Source organism: Trichechus manatus, unplaced genomic scaffold (genome assembly GCF_000243295.1).
Source record: "Trichechus manatus latirostris isolate Lorelei unplaced genomic scaffold, TriManLat1.0 scaffold00010, whole genome shotgun sequence".
NCBI classification, from domain to species: Eukaryota; Metazoa; Chordata; class Mammalia; order Sirenia; family Trichechidae; genus Trichechus; species Trichechus manatus.
The window spans coordinates 26,854,703-26,873,117 of record NW_004443946.1 but is presented as its reverse complement, the minus strand read 5'-3'; the positions used below and the strand labels follow the sequence as shown (position 1 = coordinate 26,873,117).

The window sequence follows — 18,415 nt, the reverse complement described above, 5'->3', positions numbered from 1 at the left end:
CGCTTTCGCTTCTGACCAATCGCATATCCCCCGGACTGGCGTGGGGGGGAGGAGTCAGGTATTAGGGCGAGTGATTGGCTAAGGGAAATGGTGCTCTCTGCAAATAAGGAAGGTCCGGCAAGATGGAGGGGCGGGGCCTGGCAGCGGCCGCGCTTCTGGGGGCCTCACAAGCTGTAGTGGCGAAGAGGCGGCGGGGCGCCATGGCGGCGGTGATAGCGGCGGCGGTGGTGCGGGCCCGGATCCTGCAGGCGAGTGAGGGTGGCGCCGAGGAATCGCGAAGCTAAAGATTGGATCCTTTCGGTCCATTCTCTAAGCCAACCTCGGGTGGGACGGCTTCCTGGCCCATCCCCCTCTTGACCGACCCTGGAGTTCACACCCGACCCTTGCGGCCCTTTTCTCCACACTCCTCGCTCAGTACCCTCCTTCGTCCCAGATCCAGCCCTGGACCATCACCTCTGGTCTTCTGCCCGTTTACAGCTGAGCCTCCGCTTCTCTGGCTCCGGCCCTCTCTCCTCCTCCAGCCCCGCACCTTCCTGCCTTCACTCTTGCTCTCACCCCTCTCGGTGCGACCACCACGTCTTTGCCTTTCCTCTCCGCCACAGGCACCTCTCCCTTCCAAGAAACTTCCCTTTCTGTTCACCTTTCTTAGAGCGCTTTCACCTGCCAGCAGTGTCCAGATTTCTTCCTTCCCCTACCCTGCTTCACGCTCCTTAATCCGAAGTAAGGGAGGAGGGGGCGCGCGAGGGGCGAGGGTCACTGAATGAACTTTGAATCTCTTTCTAGAAGTGTATACTAGGTTTTCGCCAAAGCCAGACATTTGCTGAGTTATTCTCCCCACTATGGTATTTTCCACAGGCTGTGGGCTGTCCCCTTTCTTGCCAAGGCTTTGAGTGAAACTTTCAGCGAAGTTACAGTTTTCACGTTGAAGGAAAATAAGGGCACATAGTTATGCTACCAGGATGTTCCACGTACATTGAAGGGACTAAAAAGCTCTTAAAACAGCGTGGTAAAAATAGGAGTCAAGGAAGACAAGAAGTGTAAGTTTCAAGTTGTCTCCCCAAAGTCAGCTCAAAGAGTGCCAACACACCACATCCTCAACTCCACACGTGGGAAGTGGATCCTCTCTGAAGCAAGCCTAAGAAGAGATGGTAGAGCTGCAGTCCTGAAGCTGGTGATCTCCAGCTCTGTCCATAGCTTTCCCCCTGTTGTTCACAGCCTAGTGGGACTTAAAATATGAGCAAGATTTACTGCAGGCAAGATTCTCAAACCTACAAGAAACATTGCCCTCATAACTCATTATATTCAGCCTGGGAACTTCCTCTATATTGCTGGATTTTTAGGTATTTACCAGGTTTCAGTGAATTATACTGTACAAACTTGTGCATTTTTGAGATTTTTGATAGAATCAGCAAAGGCTCATGTTTAAATGTGCTCTTTACGGTGACATGGTGGAGAGTGGGTTGCAGGGATTTGTCAGGTGGTCTGGCTCCACTCATATATTTCTTGATGTGATATTCTTTTTCCTAATATCTTTGTTTGGAGCCCTGGTGGTGCAGTGGTTAATAGCTCAGCTGCTAACCAAAAGGTCAGCAGTTCGAATATACCAGCTGATTCTTGGAAACCCTATGGGGCAGTTCTACTCTGTCCTGTAGTGTTGCTATGAGTTGAAATCAACTTGAGGGCAATGGGTTTGGGTTTGTTTTTTGGGGCAGTATCTTTTTTTAGTAGTAGAGAAACAAAGTTCCCACCCTATATTTTCCACTACCAACCCCACCTTGAAATCTTTTCCTGAAATTGGCTTTTTTCCTTTGCCACCTCTCCATCACAGTGAGTCACTGAGAGCCTCAAGTAGGTATTTTGTCCTTTGCATCAAGAAGATTCTACCTACCTATATACTGTATTTCAGAAACAGACACTACTTTTTGATTGATTTGGAGAAACTTCTGAAATGACCTGGAAAATAAAAGAATAGAAATAGTAATCCTTTGCAAGTAGGAGTTGCTATATCATGAAACTTTGATAAAGAATAGTCCAGATTCTGGAAGCCATGAATGTTAGACGACTATTAAAAGGATCTGTGAAGGAGAGAGTTCATGTTTTCAGTTACTTTAAGTATTCAGTTTATCTTCTTTGTTAAGATGGCTGGTAAAATTTACCTAGAACCTGTGCTTCTTGAGATATTATCACTCCCACACAGAGATAAGAAAACCAGTCTTAAAGTGACTGAATGATTTGCCTTAGTGATATGGTAGAAAGAACACAGCTTCACAGTCATACTGTGGAGTATAGTCATACTATCCCAGCTCTACCACTTTCCAGGTAACTAAGGATTAGAATTAATAAATATACTAAGTAAATTACCTGACACAATCACTCAGAGTCACCTGACTTGTTACTGATTGAGTTGAGAATTCAGGACTTAAATCTTGGTAGCTCTTTCTGTATTAGACACTGTCTTAGGCTTTAGGAAAGGAGAGGTAAGTAAAATACTCACTGAAAGCTCCCGTACTGTAATGCAATAAGTGTGAAAAATAGGGGTGCTAAGGGTGGTACAGGAACATAGAGAAAGAGCCCCAAACTCAATCTGGACAATTCTGGAAAAGCTTTCAAAAGGGGTTGGCTCTGGGGCTGAGTCTTGCAAGACTAGTAGGCTTTTAGCCAAGGAGAGAAGGGAGTTCCTGATAAAGGAAATACCAAGCATGAAATAAACATCTAGACAGCAAAAAGTTTGATGCAACTGGGCATAGGATAGTTTCTTCAGCAACAGGGCTAATGAGTGTTTCTCGGGAAATGAAGAAAAGATAGGCAATCTAACCTGTCAAAAACTCTATAATTGTGTTCTGTTACACCAGATGCAGTGCCTTTTATGCCCTCTTGACAGCAGGGAGGTTGTGTGTAAGTGAAAAAATAAAACTAAGTGTAGAATGCTCAGGTTTGCTCATCAGTGTACAGTCATGCACTGCATAATATCCATTCGGGCAACATCCAACCACATATATATCTATGGTCCCATTGGTTATAATAGAGTTATATACAGGCAGTCCAGGTTACAAACAAGATCCGTTCCTAAGTCTGTCTTTAAGTCGAGTTTGTAGGTAAGTTGAAACAGGTACATCTGGTTCTTATTTAGCATCAGTTAGTCAAATGTTTGTCTTAGTATATAGCATATATTTTACCTTCCTTTGTATATAAAGGAGCCCTGGTGGCATAGTGGTTCAGCATCCGGCTGCTAACCAAAAGGTTGGCAATTCATTCGGCTGTTGAAATCCACCAGCCACTCCTTGGGAACCCTATGGGGAAGTTCTACTCTGTCTTATAGGGTCGCTATGAGTCAGAATCGACTTAATGGCAATGGGTTATGCATATAAAACACTTAAACGCTTCCAAACCATGCAGTGTTTTCATGAGCATCACAAAGTAGTGCATGCGTTCATTATTATGAACCATTATGTTTAACTCAAATTTTTAATATAACAGGCTTTATGGCAGTCCGTTTTTAAGTATGCGTTGTCCATAAGTCAGTCATTGGTAACTCAGGGACTGTTTGTGATACAGTGTTCGCACAATGTCCAAATCACATAACATCCTATTTCACAGAATGTATCGTGGACGTTAAGTGATGCATGACTGTATTTTCTGCCTTATAAGAGAGTGAAGCAAAATTAATATCAAAAGATTGCTTGATGAGGACTCACCTTTTCACTTCACAAAATATTAATGAGTGCTTACTCTATTCCAGGAACTGTGCCAAGTGCTGAGGACACAACGGTGTAGTGGTCAAAGGGGAGAGAGACATATAATTAAACAAGCTATTATTCCACAGTGTGGTATGAGCAATAGATGAATTCAGGGTGTTTTGTGAACTCCACAGTTAAGTGCTTAGCTCAGACCTGAGGTTGAGACTTCCTGTAGAAAGTGATGGCTAAATGGGAACCTGAAGGATTAGGAGTGAGCCAAGCAAGTGGGATGAAATAATCCCAGGTAGAAGGAGCAGCATGTGCAAAAGCAGTGAGAGCACAAAGCATGTGCAGAGTGGCTAGAGCATAGAGAGCAAGGAGGAAAGTGGCAAACTATGAAAATGAAGAAGATGGGGTCTTATAAGTATTATTGAGGAGATTAGTCTTTATCCTAAGGATAGTGGGAAACGATTGCAGGGTTTTAAACAGGGGAGTGATCTAATCAGATTTCTGTTTTATCAAGCCTCTCTGCCTAGATTCAGAAGGTTTAAGATTGGAGGCTGGGAGTCCTGTTAGGAAGTCCCAGGTGAGAGACAGTGATAGGATGGACTGGGATAATGACAGGAGGGCCACACAGAGGAGGGTGTGTTCCAAAGATATCTAGGAGGACAGATTGCCAGGACTTGCTGTTTCATTTGCTGTGGGGAGAGAAGGAGGAGTTGGGATGACATCCAGGTTTCTGTTTGGGCCACTAGATGAATAGTGGCCCCATTCACTGAAAGGTAGACAGGTTGGTGGGAAGAAGATGAAAAGCTGAGCTTTTTGCCAAGTGCCTATGGAACATCCAGGTAGAGATGTGAAGGCAATTTGTTACATGGGCATTACCTGAAAAGAAAGATTCCAGCTAAGGACTACATCATGAGGGCATCATTGGAGATCTAGATAATTAAGCCATAGGAGTAGATGAAATCACCCAGCAAAAGATGTAGAATGAGAAGAAGGTCTAGGATGAAGCCTTGAAGCGTTCAAACAGTTAATGGCCATATAGAGGAGGATGAGCTAGCAAAGAGGCTGAGAAAAAATGGCCAAAGATAGGAGAGATACAGGGCATCACAGAAGACAAGTGAAAAGGGGGGGTTCAAGAAGGAGGGCATGATTAAGCATGTCACCTCTTCTGAGAGGTCAAATCCAAGGAGGACTGGGAAGGGTCCATAGAAGTCATTGATGTTCAGTCATGAAGGCTGCAGTAGACTGAAGAGTGAGTAGGAGATGAGGAAATAAAGATAATTAGTGTAGAGAACCCTTTCAAGAAGTTTAGCTGTTAAGGACAGTGGAGGGGAGCATGGGTTTGGGGAAGAAATTTTTTTTTTTTTTTTTAGTGCATATATGCTAATAAAGGAGCTATGGGATGGGGAGAAATTTAAGGAACGAGAGAGAGGGTAATTGATGGAAGTGTCTGAGACAGCAGGAAGGAATGGCTTCAGAGCACAGGTGCAGAGATTAGCCTTAAAGGACAGACACTTACGCATTCAGTCCACCAATATTCATTGTGCACCTCTGTGTTCCAGTCACTTTGCCATCATGGAGCTTGCTAGATACCTTCTCCATTATAAGAGGAGGGAAAGAGGAGAGGTGGTGGGGGTGGATATCGGTGCAGGTCAGTTTCGTAGGTCTGCTATTAGGAAGTTGAGGGAGTTCTCATCTGATGGTTTCTGTTTTCTCTGAAGAGGGAAAAACCAGTTCAGCTCCTGAGAGTGAGGGGAAGTAGCAGAGTTGGAAGTTTTAAGAGAATTGATAAGTTTTGAAACAGCAAGGAGAGCAAATAGTAAGTATTCATTATAATAATAGCATTTAATAAGCACCAACTATGTGCTAGCTGCTTTCCTTCATGGATAATCTTGATCTCAGTTAACTCTGTAAGGTAGGTGAACAAGATAGATGGAAGGCCTACCCTCATAGAAGTTACAATCTTTTTCGGTAACAGGCAAGTACCCAGGCAATTAACAACACAGATAAACTGATAGGGGAAGTATAAGCTGCTATGGGAATACAAAAAAGGGACACCTAACCTGGGCCAGGGTGGGGGCCAGTCTGGCAATATAGCTGCCCAGTGGACCTTTCTTTTGTTCAGTAGATATTTATTGAACACCACTAGGTACTACAGAGCCCTGGTTGCACAGTGGTTAAGAGCTTAGCTGCTAACCAAAAGGTCAGCAGTTTGAATCCACCAGCCGCTCCTTGGAAACCCCATGGGGCAGTTCTACTCTGTCCTGTAGGGTCACTATGAGTTGGAATCGACTCAACGGCAACAGGTATGTACTACAAGTATTGTGTTGGTATTAGGAACATGGCTGTAAATAAGACATGGTGGATTCCAGGAGAGGGTTGATAATTTGAAATCGCTTTTGTGGGGAATGGGGAGGAAGCAGATTAGGCATTTAAAAGGATTGTCTGCTGGTCCAAGGACCAGTACCCCTTCTTCTGGACAGTGCTGGAGGCACACAAACAAATTCTTAACACTTCATGCAGTACTAAACCCTTTACACAATTAACACAGTCTGTGTTAATACAGTCTCCCTTCAGATAAGCATCTTTCTTTTACATCCCAGTTTTGAGTGTTTGGGAGTCCCTGGTGATGCAAACGGTTAATGCACTTGGTTGCTAACAGAAAGGTTGGCGGTTCGAGTCCACCCTGAGGTGTGTTGAAACAAAGTCCTGGTGATCTACTTCCAAAAAATTAGCCGTTGAAAACCCTATGGAGCACAATTGTACTCTGACATACATGGGGATACCATGAGTCAGACTACTCAAAGCAACTGGTTCAACTGGTTTCTGAGTATTTCACTTTGATTAGACTTGAATATTTCTAAAATATCACTTCCATAACATATATACAAACCATTTTTTTAGAGTGTTACAGTTTGAGAGTTACCTTATTATAACTGACCTCCCCTCCCATTTACCAACTATACCCTATCAAATATTACCTATAAGAAACATTGTTTTTCCTGTAAGGTATATGTGTAATTTTTTAACAGCTTTGTTGGAATATAATTGACATAAAATAAACTATACACATATTTAAAGTGTACAATTTGATATGTTTTAACATTTGTATCTATCTGTGAAAACATCATCACAATCAAGACAGTGAACGTATCCATCACCCCAAAAGTTTCCCTCCCATTCCCTCCTCATCACCTTCCCCACCACCTACAGGCAACCACTGATCTGCTTTCTGACACTATAGAGTAGTCTGCATTTTCTAGTTTTATATAAATAGAATAAAAAAGTAAGTGCTCCTTTTATGACTGACTTCTTTCAGCATAATTATTCTAAGATTCATCTGTGTTGTTGCATATATCAATAGTTCATTTCTTTTTATTGCTAAGTAGTATTCCATTGTATGTATATACCACAATTAATTTCCCCATTCACTCATTCAGTGGTGGGCATTTAGATTGTTTCCAAAGTTTGAGCTATTACAGATCAAGCTACTGTGAACATTCGTGTTCAAGTATATGTATTAGCATATTATACCTTACATTTGACACTTGCTTATATACTACCTTATATTCAAAACCTATTGTGTTACATACCATGATAAGTGTTTTCATATTGTTAAATTTATGGTGACTACATTTTCTAAATCAAAAAATAGGAAAATACGGTCTGATGACCATATTTTTTAAATTAGGACTGTCCTAGAAATTGAGGACAGTTATCACTATGGTTTAAAGAGGCTGGGTGGCACAAGCGGTTTGTGATCGGCTGCTAACCCAAAGGATGGCGGAACCCACCCAGCAGCTCCACACAAGAAAAGGCCTGGTGAACTTCTTCCATGAAAGTTGTTGCTGTCGAGTCGATTCTGACTCATGATGACCCCATGTTTGCAGAGCAGAACTGCTCCACAGGGTTTTCAAGGCTATGACCTTTCGGAAGCAGATCACTAGGCCTGTCTTCCGAGGTGTCTCTGGGTAGGCTCACACCCCAACTTTTTGGTTAGTAGTCAAACACTTAACCATTTGCACCAGCCAAGAAAACCCTATGGAGCAGTTCTACTCTGCAAACATGGGGTCATCATGAATCCGGGGCTAACTCAATGGCAGCTAACAACAATCACTATGGTTTATTGTTCTCTTTAAGACTATATAGCCCTTGAAAGCAAACACCAAATCCTTTCTCATATATCCACAGTAACTAGTATAAGTCTATAGTAGCCATTCACTAAGTTTTTAATAATTTTATCTTCTCATTTATCAAAATAATCATTCTTTTACCTCATAGGTTTCTTCCAGGGTGAACTCTACCAGGTATCCATCATCCTCCTTCTCTTCCTCTTCAGTGGTGAGTTTATTTGACACTAAAGGTTGACTTCTGAGAAGGAACCCAATATATAGCTTTTTCCTTCTTTTGAATTACTTCCTTTCTGAAATAAGATTACTGTGTCAAAAGATACAAACATTTTCATAGCTTCTAGAGGTTTTGTTGATTCTGCCAAATAGTTGTCTTCTTAACAATCTTTAGAGTTGTTTTTATAGACTATCTGTAAGCCATTGGCAGTACTCAAAATCTGTTAAATAAGGACTGAGGAAAATATCCTTTCTATATGGAAGCATGCACCACTGTAACACAAATGGTTCACAGACCCATTTGAAAATTGAATGAAAGCAAGCTACTTCTTCTCAGAAAAATATACACAGATAGAAACATTTTTAAAAATCTTTTGATCATAAAGGTAATATATGCTCATGGCAATATGACAGAAGATCAGTTGGGTCAAAAAGTCATAAGAGCTGATCTTTGCTAACATAAAGTCTGCTGCTCTTTTAGTATAAGCTTCACAATGATGTGTGCTTAGTTTATTTGTTGATAGTAATTAAATTCCACTGTGTGATTAGCAGAGAATTTCCCATTCTCAGAGAGATCACAGTATTGAGAGGTTCTGTGACATCTTAAGGGGAGCCCTTGGGGTGCTCGGCTGCGAACCAAAAGGTCAATGGTTTGAACCCAGCAGCCACTCTATGGGAGAAAGCTGTGGCAGTCTGCTTCTGTAAAGATTTACAGACTTGGAAACCCTATGGGGCAGTTCTGCTTTGTCCTTTAGGGTCACTATGAGTTGGAATTGACTTGATGGCAGTGGGTTTGGGTTTGGGCTACATCTTAATATGCACTATAGCCAAATATGTTGTGTATCTCTTTCCTAACCATAACATTTCTAGAGAGCAGAAGATTCAGGTATCCTAATTCCTTCCTCTTTGTGAAAGGGAAAAGCGTAAGCAAAACAATGAACTAATACAAAATTTTCTGTTTTGTTTTGTTTTTCAGTCGACTGTAAAGCTCTTCATCAATGGAAAATTTGTTGAATCCGGAAGTGACAAATGGATTGACATCCACAACCCAGTAAGCAAAGCTGCTTTGGGACTTAAACTGACTTGCCTAGAATTCTGGGATTATGGTGGGAAAGTGGGGACTTGGGTGTCTAGCATGAAGTATATCATGCTATCTCTGACTGGCCGGAAAATGGAGAAGGTGGTACAGGAGCAAAGTATGATGTGCTTCTTTTTCTCATCAGGCCACCAATGAGGTAATTGGTCGAGTCCCTCAAACCACCAAGGCTGAAATGGATGCAGCCATTGCTTCCTGCAAACATACTTTTCCGGCATGGGCAGACACTTCAGTATTAAGCCGTCAGCAGGTCCTGCTCCGCTATCAACAACTTATTAAAGAAAACTTGGTAAAAAATTTGAATGATATAATTTTCCAAATTGGTGCCTAGGGGATACCTGTTACTCCCACAGAAGCCCTTTTAGTTGCCTTTCCCTAACTACCATGCAGAGTCAAAAATTCTACAATATAGAGAGACATTGATCATTACTCTCTCCCCAGTGCTGCTTTTCCCCAAGTTTTGTTCTCCTTTGGCTACCTGATAACTAAAAGGAGGCACAGTCTTGCATTAGTTTCTATTTGTGTGTTTTCTCTCTAGAAAGAAATTGCCAAGTTAATCACTTTGGAACAAGGGAAGACCCTAGCTGATGCCGAAGGAGATGTATTTCGAGGCCTTCGTAAGCTGAGAGTTCCTCAAGGGGGAGTTCAAGAACCTTTGGGAAAGAGCAAAGGAATATGGGAGGCAAAGATCTCAAAATGGGAGGTTGCTTCTTCCTTTATGTAAATACTGCTATCCCTTACATCTTCTTTAATACTTGTGAAAATTGGCAATACTCTCAGGTATCTGTAAGATTGATTTATACTTCATTCTTTATTTTACTCAGATGATCTCCTAGTAGGTATGTGTACTTTACTGTCTTTTTCCTATTTAGAGAATTTAATTTTATACAACCCCTTCACACGGAAGAACAAGTCAGTATTTCTTCCCTTGGTCATTGGCCTGAGCCCCCCTGCCTGAAGAGCTAGGTAGAGCCTGACAAAACTACACAGTATGTAGTTTGGAGAGCCAGTAGCCTGATTTCTTCTTCTCTGTTCTAGAGGTGGTTGAGCATGCCTGTAGTGTGACATCCCTCTTGCTGGGAGAGACCATGCCATCCATCACCAAAGATATGGACATTTATTCCTACCGTCTGCCTCTGGGGGTATGTGCAGGCATTGCTCCATTCAATTTTCCTGCCATGATCCCCCTTTGGATGTTTCCGATGGCCATGGTGTGTGGAAATACCTTCCTGATGAAACCATCAGAGCGAGTCCCTGGAGCAACTATGCTTCTTGCTAAGTTGTTCCAGGACTCTGGTGCCCCTGATGGAACACTGAATATCATCCACGGACAACATGAAGGTAACTGCCCTCCTGCATGTGGCTGTGAATCTGACTACTAAAAAATCAAGGTATTGAATGGTGATGGGGGTGTTTTAGGATGAGGAACCTATAGAGCAAGGGATTTACTAATAAGTAACCTCCATGTTCAAAGGTAATGTTTGTTGACTGTTTTGCCATCTCTGTGTGCCTAGATAACTGGGAAATAGCAGAACTTCTTGCCCAACAGTATACATTGGGAGACCAGAAATATGGATTGGGGCTAGACACAGATAAGATTAAAGAGAAAGCTTTCACTTTAATATTGACAGAATTCATGAGGATATTTAACTCTGAGAATTTGTAGACCTCAGAGAGACTGAAGGCCTTCTAATTCATATAATAATAGCTAATACTTAAAGAGTGCTTCTGTGTTTCAGGCACTGTTCCTAGTGCTTCTCATATATTATCTCATTTAATCTTTACAACAACCCTTGAGGGAGGTACAATTATTTTTCCATTTTACAAATGAGAAAATTAAGGCATAGTAAAATTAAGTAATTTGCTCAAAGTCATACTGCTAGAAATTGTCAAAGCCAGGCTGTGTGTACCCAAGAAGACTGACTCAGTTTTTGCTTTTAAACACTATGCTATTTTGCCTCTCACATTGAGGGTACAATAGTATCTTCAGAGCCTTTGCATATAAACGCATTTGAGGAAATACCACTTTTTTGTGTGTGTGTGCTTTAGATGGTTTACAGAGCAAATTAGTTTCTCATGACACAGTTAATACACATATTGTTTTGTGACATTGATTGCCAACCCCACAACATGTCAACACTCTCCCCTTCTCAACCTTGGGATCCCCATTACCAGCTTTCCTGTCCCCTCCTGCCTTCTTGTCCTTGCCCCTGGGCTGGTGTGCCTATTTAGTCTTGTTTTATGGGCCTGTCTAATCTTTGGCTGAAGGGTGAACCTCAGGAGTGACTTCAGTACTGAGCTAAAAGGGTGGCCAGAGGCCATACTCTAAAAGTTTCTCCAGGAAATATCACATTCTTAAAGGACAAAAAAGAAGGGCCAAGTAGTGAAAGGCTGTTATTTTGGAGGAAAATAAGATTTGTAGCCTGCAGAGTTAGATCAGAAGTCGAAATTCTGGGATACCAAATGAGAAAAATAATGAAGAGAAGGGGTAAATGGAATTTGTAATTTAAAGAATTTAAAAGAAGCAAATAAGGAGAGAACTTCAAATGAGAATCCAGGGTAGAAAAACAAAAATATGAACTTTTCTTATCACTAGTAGTGGGGAGAGGAACTTTGCCATGACGAGAAGCTTATAGTCATTTTTTCCTGTATAGTGATCATTTACTTTCTTCTTAAAGCTGTAAATTATATTTGTGATCATCCGGACATCAAAGCAATCAGCTTTGTGGGATCCAACCAGGCAGGAGAGTACATCTTCGAGAGAGGGTCAAGACATGGCAAGAGAGTTCAAGCCAATATGGTGACTTCTTATTTCTTTTTTCCCCAGTCTCTATTATATGTGCTCAGATTACCTAGAAATAACCCTTCAGCAGAGGGGCTACTCATCCCACTCTAATGTCAGTGTTTCTTAATTACCATTTCATTCTGAATGTCTTCCCTTGAACCTTGAACCTCGTAACCTTGAATGTAGTTATATTCTAAGTCACCTTATTCACCTGTACATGTACAACAAAGATAGGTAACAAAGACCACACTCCTGCCTAAGAATGTTTTAAAATTCTTTGGGCTTCAGTGGTAACAGCCAGATTCTAGTTCTGGGCCTTCTTCTTCCTGCCTGCCCCGTTCTTTCGTAGTGTGCTTCTAGCCCTTTATCTTTCCTTCTTTTAAGGCATATCCTAACCACTAAGATATGCTCTTCTCTGAGGGCCCAGGCTATTTAAGGCACTGGAAAGAACCAAATAGCCCAGTATAATATGTGAGTGTGGTTTACTTGGTTGCATAGCTCTGCTGTTCTCTTCTTAGTTCCTTGCCAAATTCGTAGCTAGCTCTTATTGGGCAGAATTCTTTGATACTAGTTGCAGCTTTCTCACCCTTTGGCTAATGGTACAGAAAGGACAGCCACCTGTGCACAGACTTGGAAACTTCATATGTTTTTCTTTCATGGCTGAATATGTTTTGGTCAATTTGACTTAAGCTCCTCCCAGTTCACTATATACTTAATTGTGTATGTTCTGTGTTCAACATTATGTGTAAGGGGATAAAGTAGAAGATATGGTATCTATCCATGCACTCAGCTATAGAGTTGTATATGGAAATGTGAATGTGGAAATGACCATATGCTGTATTACACAGAAAAGAAGTTTCTGAGGCTCTCTTTAGAAGCAAGCTAATTTGGTAACCTTTTTTTTAGAAATTATCAGGAGATCTTGCCTTGCAGCTAGCTACTGGCATTATTATTATTGGCATCTCTTTGTTTATATTGTTCTTCATATAACTGGAAATCAGCAGACAACAAATTCTTTCCTGTCTAATTCAGGAAAGAGAAGGAGTTCTTCTTGATTCTTGGATGCAATGTCTAGCCTGTTAGTTTGACTGATGTGATTGGGGCTTTTTTTGAGAGGGAGAGAGGAATGTTTTGATCTAAATAAATACATATCAGCTGACAAAGTGAAGAAAAAGTAAACTAAAAACTTAATGTTGCCAAGACTTCAGCAGTATTAAAAATGATAATCTGTCCTCAAAGCAACAGAGGATGAATTCTCTAGTCCTTTAATTCTCATTTGAAATCTCAGATTCTTTGCTTAATTTCTTAGCTTAATTGTATTTGGCCCAGGAAGACTCACATACACTCTGTGTTTCCTTAGGGAGCCAAGAACCATGGAGTAGTCATGCCAGATGCCAATAAGGAAAATACCTTGAACCAGCTGGTTGGGGCCGCATTTGGAGCTGCTGGTCAGCGCTGCATGGCTCTTTCGACAGCAATCCTTGTCGGAGAAGCCAAGAAGTGGCTGCCAGAACTAGTGGAGCGAGCCAAAAACCTGAGAGTCAATGCAGGTAATCAACCATCTGCCTAGCTCCTTTAGATTTTGCATCTGTGACATGAAACCCTTGGTTTTAGCATTGGCCTTGGTCAGTGGAAGCAATCATGTCTATTCGTCACATTGCTTCTCTTTATTCTGTCCTTGTCCTTTGGATTCATCATTTTAATAGCCATAATTTACGTTAATAAACACTTTAAATCCCTGTTGTTTTGCAGGCGACCAGCCTGGAGCTGATCTTGGCCCTCTGATTACTCCCCAGGCCAAAGAGCGAGTCTGTAATCTGATTGACAGTGGAACCAGGGAGGGAGCTTCCATCCTTCTTGATGGACGAAAAATTAAAGTCAAAGGCTATGAAAATGGCAACTTTGTTGGACCAACCATCATCTCAAATGTCAAGGTGAACAAGCAGACATAGTCATCTCATAGGCAACTTTTGACTATTTACTTTTCAAATATGAGAGCTAAAGACACCTTAGAGGCTATGTAATCTCTTTTGCCCAATTTATAGATGAAGACATTAAGGACCAGAGATTTCATTTCTTGCCAAGATTGTTTATCTGAAATCTGAATGAGTCTCCCCTCCCAACTCCCAACCAGAGCTCTTTTCACTATACCAGGAGTTGGCAAACTTTCTGTAAATATTTTCAGCTTTGCCAGGACATACACAGTTTATATCACAACTTCTACTTAACTCTGACATTGTACTGCAAAAGCGGCTATAAAAATGAGTGTGACAAAAAAAAATGAGGTGTGGCAGTGTTCCAATGAACCTGTATTTATGGACACTGAAATTCTGATTTCTTATACATTTTACATACATGTCTTAAAATAACTTTTATTTTCATCCACTTAAAAATGTAAAAACCATTCTTGGTTTGTGGGCTGTACCAAAACAGGCAACAAGCCACATTTGGTTCATGAGCTATAGTTTACCAACCCCTGCCCTTTACTATATTGGTTGCTTGCTTTGTTTAATGTCAATTCTTTCTTATCTCTCCCTTACTGTCTAGCTTATAGCTATTTCAGCATCTCAGTCAATAATGTCAACCACTCAGTATTTACAGAATGCTCACTCTGTGCCCAAAACTTTGCTGCATCTTCACCAAAAAGTGACAAAAGAAAAATAATTAATCTGTCCAATTTTATTTATCAAAACTCTGAAAGTCTTGAGAAGTTAAAATTAATGACTAAATAGATGTTAGGGGGCTTTTTTTGGAATTCATGTATCCCCACTAACCTATTATAATCCTGAATAATAATAAAGAGTGGAATGTTAGTAGAAATTATGATATCTCTTGCCGCAGAGGAAAAATCTACTCAGCAACAAACATAGCTGACTAGCTGTTGTGGTGAAGGATGTTTTGAATGTTTGTGACCCCATATCAAAATATAAATGTATAGACTCATTAAGGAGCCAAGGGGTGAATGAGAATGGATTGCTTATGTTACAGAAAACTTACCACAGGGTTTCTTTAAACAGAAGATATCTCCTGCTGTGTTTAACATATATTTGATTTATAAAAATGAATTTTCATGTAAATTTTCAGTAACAACTTGTATTAAACAAGTTGTAGGTGTTAGAGCTAGGGATGGGTCATGAGACCTAAAAGAACACTGCTTGAAGGAAAGGGGTGTGGTTACAGTTAATAGGAATTTCAAGTTATTTATATGATTGGGAGTTTGGAAGGTAGAACACAGAGAGAGAGAGGCCTTTTTTTATAGGTGGCTTAAGATTAAAAGAAATTGCTAACATTAATGCTGTTCATGTAAATGGTGGGTAATAAGTGAAAGTAACAAGTAAGCGTAGTATACTCAGAATCTAAAAAAAAAGCTTGCTGCTTTTCTGGATGCATCATTCTTGGCAGCCAAATATGACCTGTTACAAAGAGGAGATTTTTGGTCCGGTTCTTGTGGTTCTGGAGACAGACACACTGGATGAAGCCATCAAGATTGTAAATGACAACCCATATGGAAATGGAACTGCTATCTTCACCACCAATGGAGCCACTGCTCGGAAATATTCCCACCTGGTGGATGTTGGACAGGTTTGTGAACAGAATTGTAGGAGATTCTTATAGCCACTTCCTGTTTCCTGTCTGAGGAAGACAGTAAACAGTGATCAGTCACTGCAACTTGTTTAAAGATTGCCCCTCTAATCTCCCACAATGCCCCCTTTCTTCCTGAGGAATAAAAGTTCCTGGGGTGGAGGATGGGGTGGAAGGTAGGCATTTAAAAATGATCTCTCTGATGCCTTTTGCTTCTAATTGGAGAATTCCTTTCAGTTCTTTTCTTAGTATTTGCTGTGGATTTCTTCTGCTTTAGGTGGGTGTGAATGTCCCCATTCCAGTGCCTTTGCCAATGTTCTCATTCACTGGCTCTCGAGCTTCCTTCAGGGGAGACACCAATTTCTATGGCAAACAGGTAACTTTAAGTTTAAAAAAAATTTTTTCTCTAAGAAACTTTCTTAACATATTCAGGAGTAAAGATTCTGCAAAGAAAGCCCTGCCAGCAGCTTCTGTGAGGTCATACGTAGTTCAGCAATGTTGTCAGTAGGTCCCCTAGAAAAGATTTAAAAGTTAACAAGATATTGCCAAAGATGTTGCCAAAGCTGTTTCTTCCTGAGTAACTCACAAGGCAACATAGTTTTGGGTAAAGAGCAAAGTTTTGGAGAAAGAGCACAGGGAAGTCCAAGCTTTTGTATATGCCATTACCTCTGCCTGTGACCCGCCTCCCCGCTTTCATCTAATTCCTAGTCATCTGACATGTCTCAGTTTAAAGAATGAACTCCAAAAAATCATCCCTGACTACCACCACCCCTCCTTTCTCAATGCTTGGGTTGGGTATGCCTTCATGTGCTCCCATTGCACACATTTCTCCTGTAATAGTTATTTGTTTACAAAAAATTTTATTGAGTACCATCTTTGTACCAAACAGGCACTATGAGTACAGCACTGAACAAGAAAAACAAGGCAGATCTGAAGCCAAACTGCCTGCATTCACTTCCCAACTTGGCTAGTTAGTAGCTTTGTGACCTTGGGGAAATTATGTATCTTCTTTGTGCCTCAAGTTTCTTCATGTATAAAATAAACATAACGGTAGTACCTATATCTTATGATTTTATGAGGATTAAATTACCACTGTTATACTATATCCTTCAGCAGGTGCAGCTTTCCTAAGGCAGGAACAGCTTGGCATGTTCAAACAGAAAGGGGCTGGAGCACAGTGAGTGAGTGAGGGGGAGAGTGGCATGGGATGAGGTTGGAGAGGCAGGCAGGGGCCAAGTCATGCAGGGTTCTTTACACCATGGTAAGAAGCCCTTTATATTATAATTATTATTTACTTATCTGTAGTACCTAGCACAAAGCAGGTGCCCAAACATTTGTTGAACAAAGGAGCTAATGGAAGTTTTTTGTTGTCCCATAGAACAACAGCCATTTGGGAACTTTCCTTAATAAATTAAATGTTTTCTATACAAGTTTGTCCTTTTATAGATAAATAAAAAAATTAATAGTGGGATTACATAGCAGATATGATAGTCCAAGTGGTTAAGAAATCAACACTTGTTATTTAGAGGCTGATTATCCAATTTGTGCATTAGTCACGGTTTTTGCAAAATTGACTAGTTTAATACTGGTAATGAGTTTCTTTTAGGGGAAGCAGAGTAAAACTATTGCTTGAAATAGTTTTTTCTTCCTTTTTTCTCTCCTCTTTTGGTTTAATTACTGTAAGTTACTCTGGTAAACGAGGCTTCTTGGAAGAAAGGATTGACCTCATACAGTTTGAAGTCTTAAATCCTTAAGTAATTAAATTGCTACTTTGTATTCTGAAAAGAACACAAGGAATGATTCTTACATAATAGAATATAAAAGTTAGTTGTATCTTACATCAGAAGTATATAGCAGTCTCTAAAGTTGTTTTTAATATGTTCAAATGGTCCAGATTTTGTCAAATAATTCTGGAAGGATATTTTAATTAACCTGGTGTGTTTTTTCCTAAAACATCTTTCTAGCTTCCTAGTAATTTCTTGGTAAACTTATCAGTGTTTAGATCTGCATGATGTATTCTCTGTTGCTCCAGCCTATTCTCATAAAACAAACAACTTTAAAAAAATGTATATGTATATATATATATACATATATATATATATATATTTGAGGACTAAAGTGCACCTGACCCAAGCCATGGCATTTTCAATTGCCTCAAATGCATGGGAAATCTGGACAATGAATAAGGAAGACCAAAGAAGAACTGATGTATCTGAATTATGGTGTTGATGAAGAATATTGAATATACCACAGGCTGCCAGAGGAATGAACAAATCTGTGTTAGAAGAAGTACAATCAGAATGCTCCTTAGAAGGGAGGATGGCAAGACTTCGTCTCCCGTACTTTGGACATGTTATCAGGAGGGACCAGTCCCTGGAGAAGGACATCAGGCTTGGTAAAGTACAGGAACAATGAAAAAGAGGAAGACTCTGGACGAGATGGATTGACACAGTGGCTGCAACAATGGGCTTAAACACAACAACGATTGTAAGGATAGCGCAGGACTGGGCAGTGTTTTGTACTGGACTCAGCAGCACCTAACGACAATACATGTTGCCGTCAAGTCGATTCTGACTCATAGTGACTCTAAAGGACAGAGTAGAACTGCCCGATAGAGTTTCCAAGAAGTGTCTGGCAGATTTGAACTGCCGACCTTTTGGTTAGCAGCCGTAGCTCTTAACCACTGCGCCACCAGGGTTTCCAACAATGATAGACTAGATTGGATTAGATTAGATAGATAGGAAGGAAACCCTGTTACATATGTATGTACACATACATATATATACATATATATAAAACAAAACAAAACCTGTTGCCATCGAGTCGATTCTGACTCACAACAATACTACAGGACAGAGTAGAACTGCCCCATAGGGTTTCCAAGGAGCGGCTGGTGGATTCGAACTGCTGACCTTTTGGTTAG

The 18,415-nt window shown here is 40.6% G+C and overlaps 2 protein-coding genes across 12 annotated transcripts in view; one reads left to right on the top strand and one right to left on the bottom strand.

Moving 5' to 3' along the window:
- The first annotated feature begins 169 nt into the window (after positions 1-169).
- The window catches only part of ALDH6A1 (aldehyde dehydrogenase 6 family member A1), a 21,673-nt gene continuing 3,427 nt past the window's right edge, over positions 170-18,415 (top strand). The window contains exons 1-12 of one of the 11 annotated variants that reach the window (XM_023726375.1): positions 598-1,340; positions 5,405-5,502; positions 7,965-8,024; positions 9,006-9,080; positions 9,253-9,414; positions 9,664-9,742; positions 10,164-10,466; positions 11,804-11,925; positions 13,271-13,460; positions 13,663-13,844; positions 15,313-15,492; positions 15,770-17,600. In XM_023726375.1, the coding sequence (XP_023582143.1) occupies positions 9,301-9,414; positions 9,664-9,742; positions 10,164-10,466; positions 11,804-11,925; positions 13,271-13,460; positions 13,663-13,844; positions 15,313-15,492; positions 15,770-16,000 (1,401 nt within the window). In that variant the 5' untranslated portion in view covers positions 598-1,340; positions 5,405-5,502; positions 7,965-8,024; positions 9,006-9,080; positions 9,253-9,300 and the 3' untranslated portion in view covers positions 16,001-17,600. Of the gene's footprint in view, positions 249-597; positions 1,341-3,396; positions 3,828-5,112; positions 5,503-5,904; positions 6,375-7,964; positions 8,025-9,005; positions 9,081-9,252; positions 9,415-9,663; positions 9,743-10,163; positions 10,467-11,803; positions 11,926-13,270; positions 13,461-13,662; positions 13,845-15,312; positions 15,493-15,769; positions 17,601-18,415 lie in introns of those variants that run through there. The other 10 variants (XM_023726381.1, XM_012560064.2, XM_023726373.1 and 7 more) reach the window with 10 other exon arrangements.
- The window catches only part of BBOF1 (basal body orientation factor 1), a 48,936-nt gene continuing 46,472 nt past the window's right edge, over positions 15,952-18,415 (bottom strand). Inside the window, exon 12 of the mRNA XM_023726384.1 lies at positions 15,952-16,005. Coding sequence (XP_023582152.1) covers positions 15,994-16,005 — 12 coding nt within the window. The 3' untranslated portion in view covers positions 15,952-15,993. The remainder of the gene's footprint in view (positions 16,006-18,415) is intronic.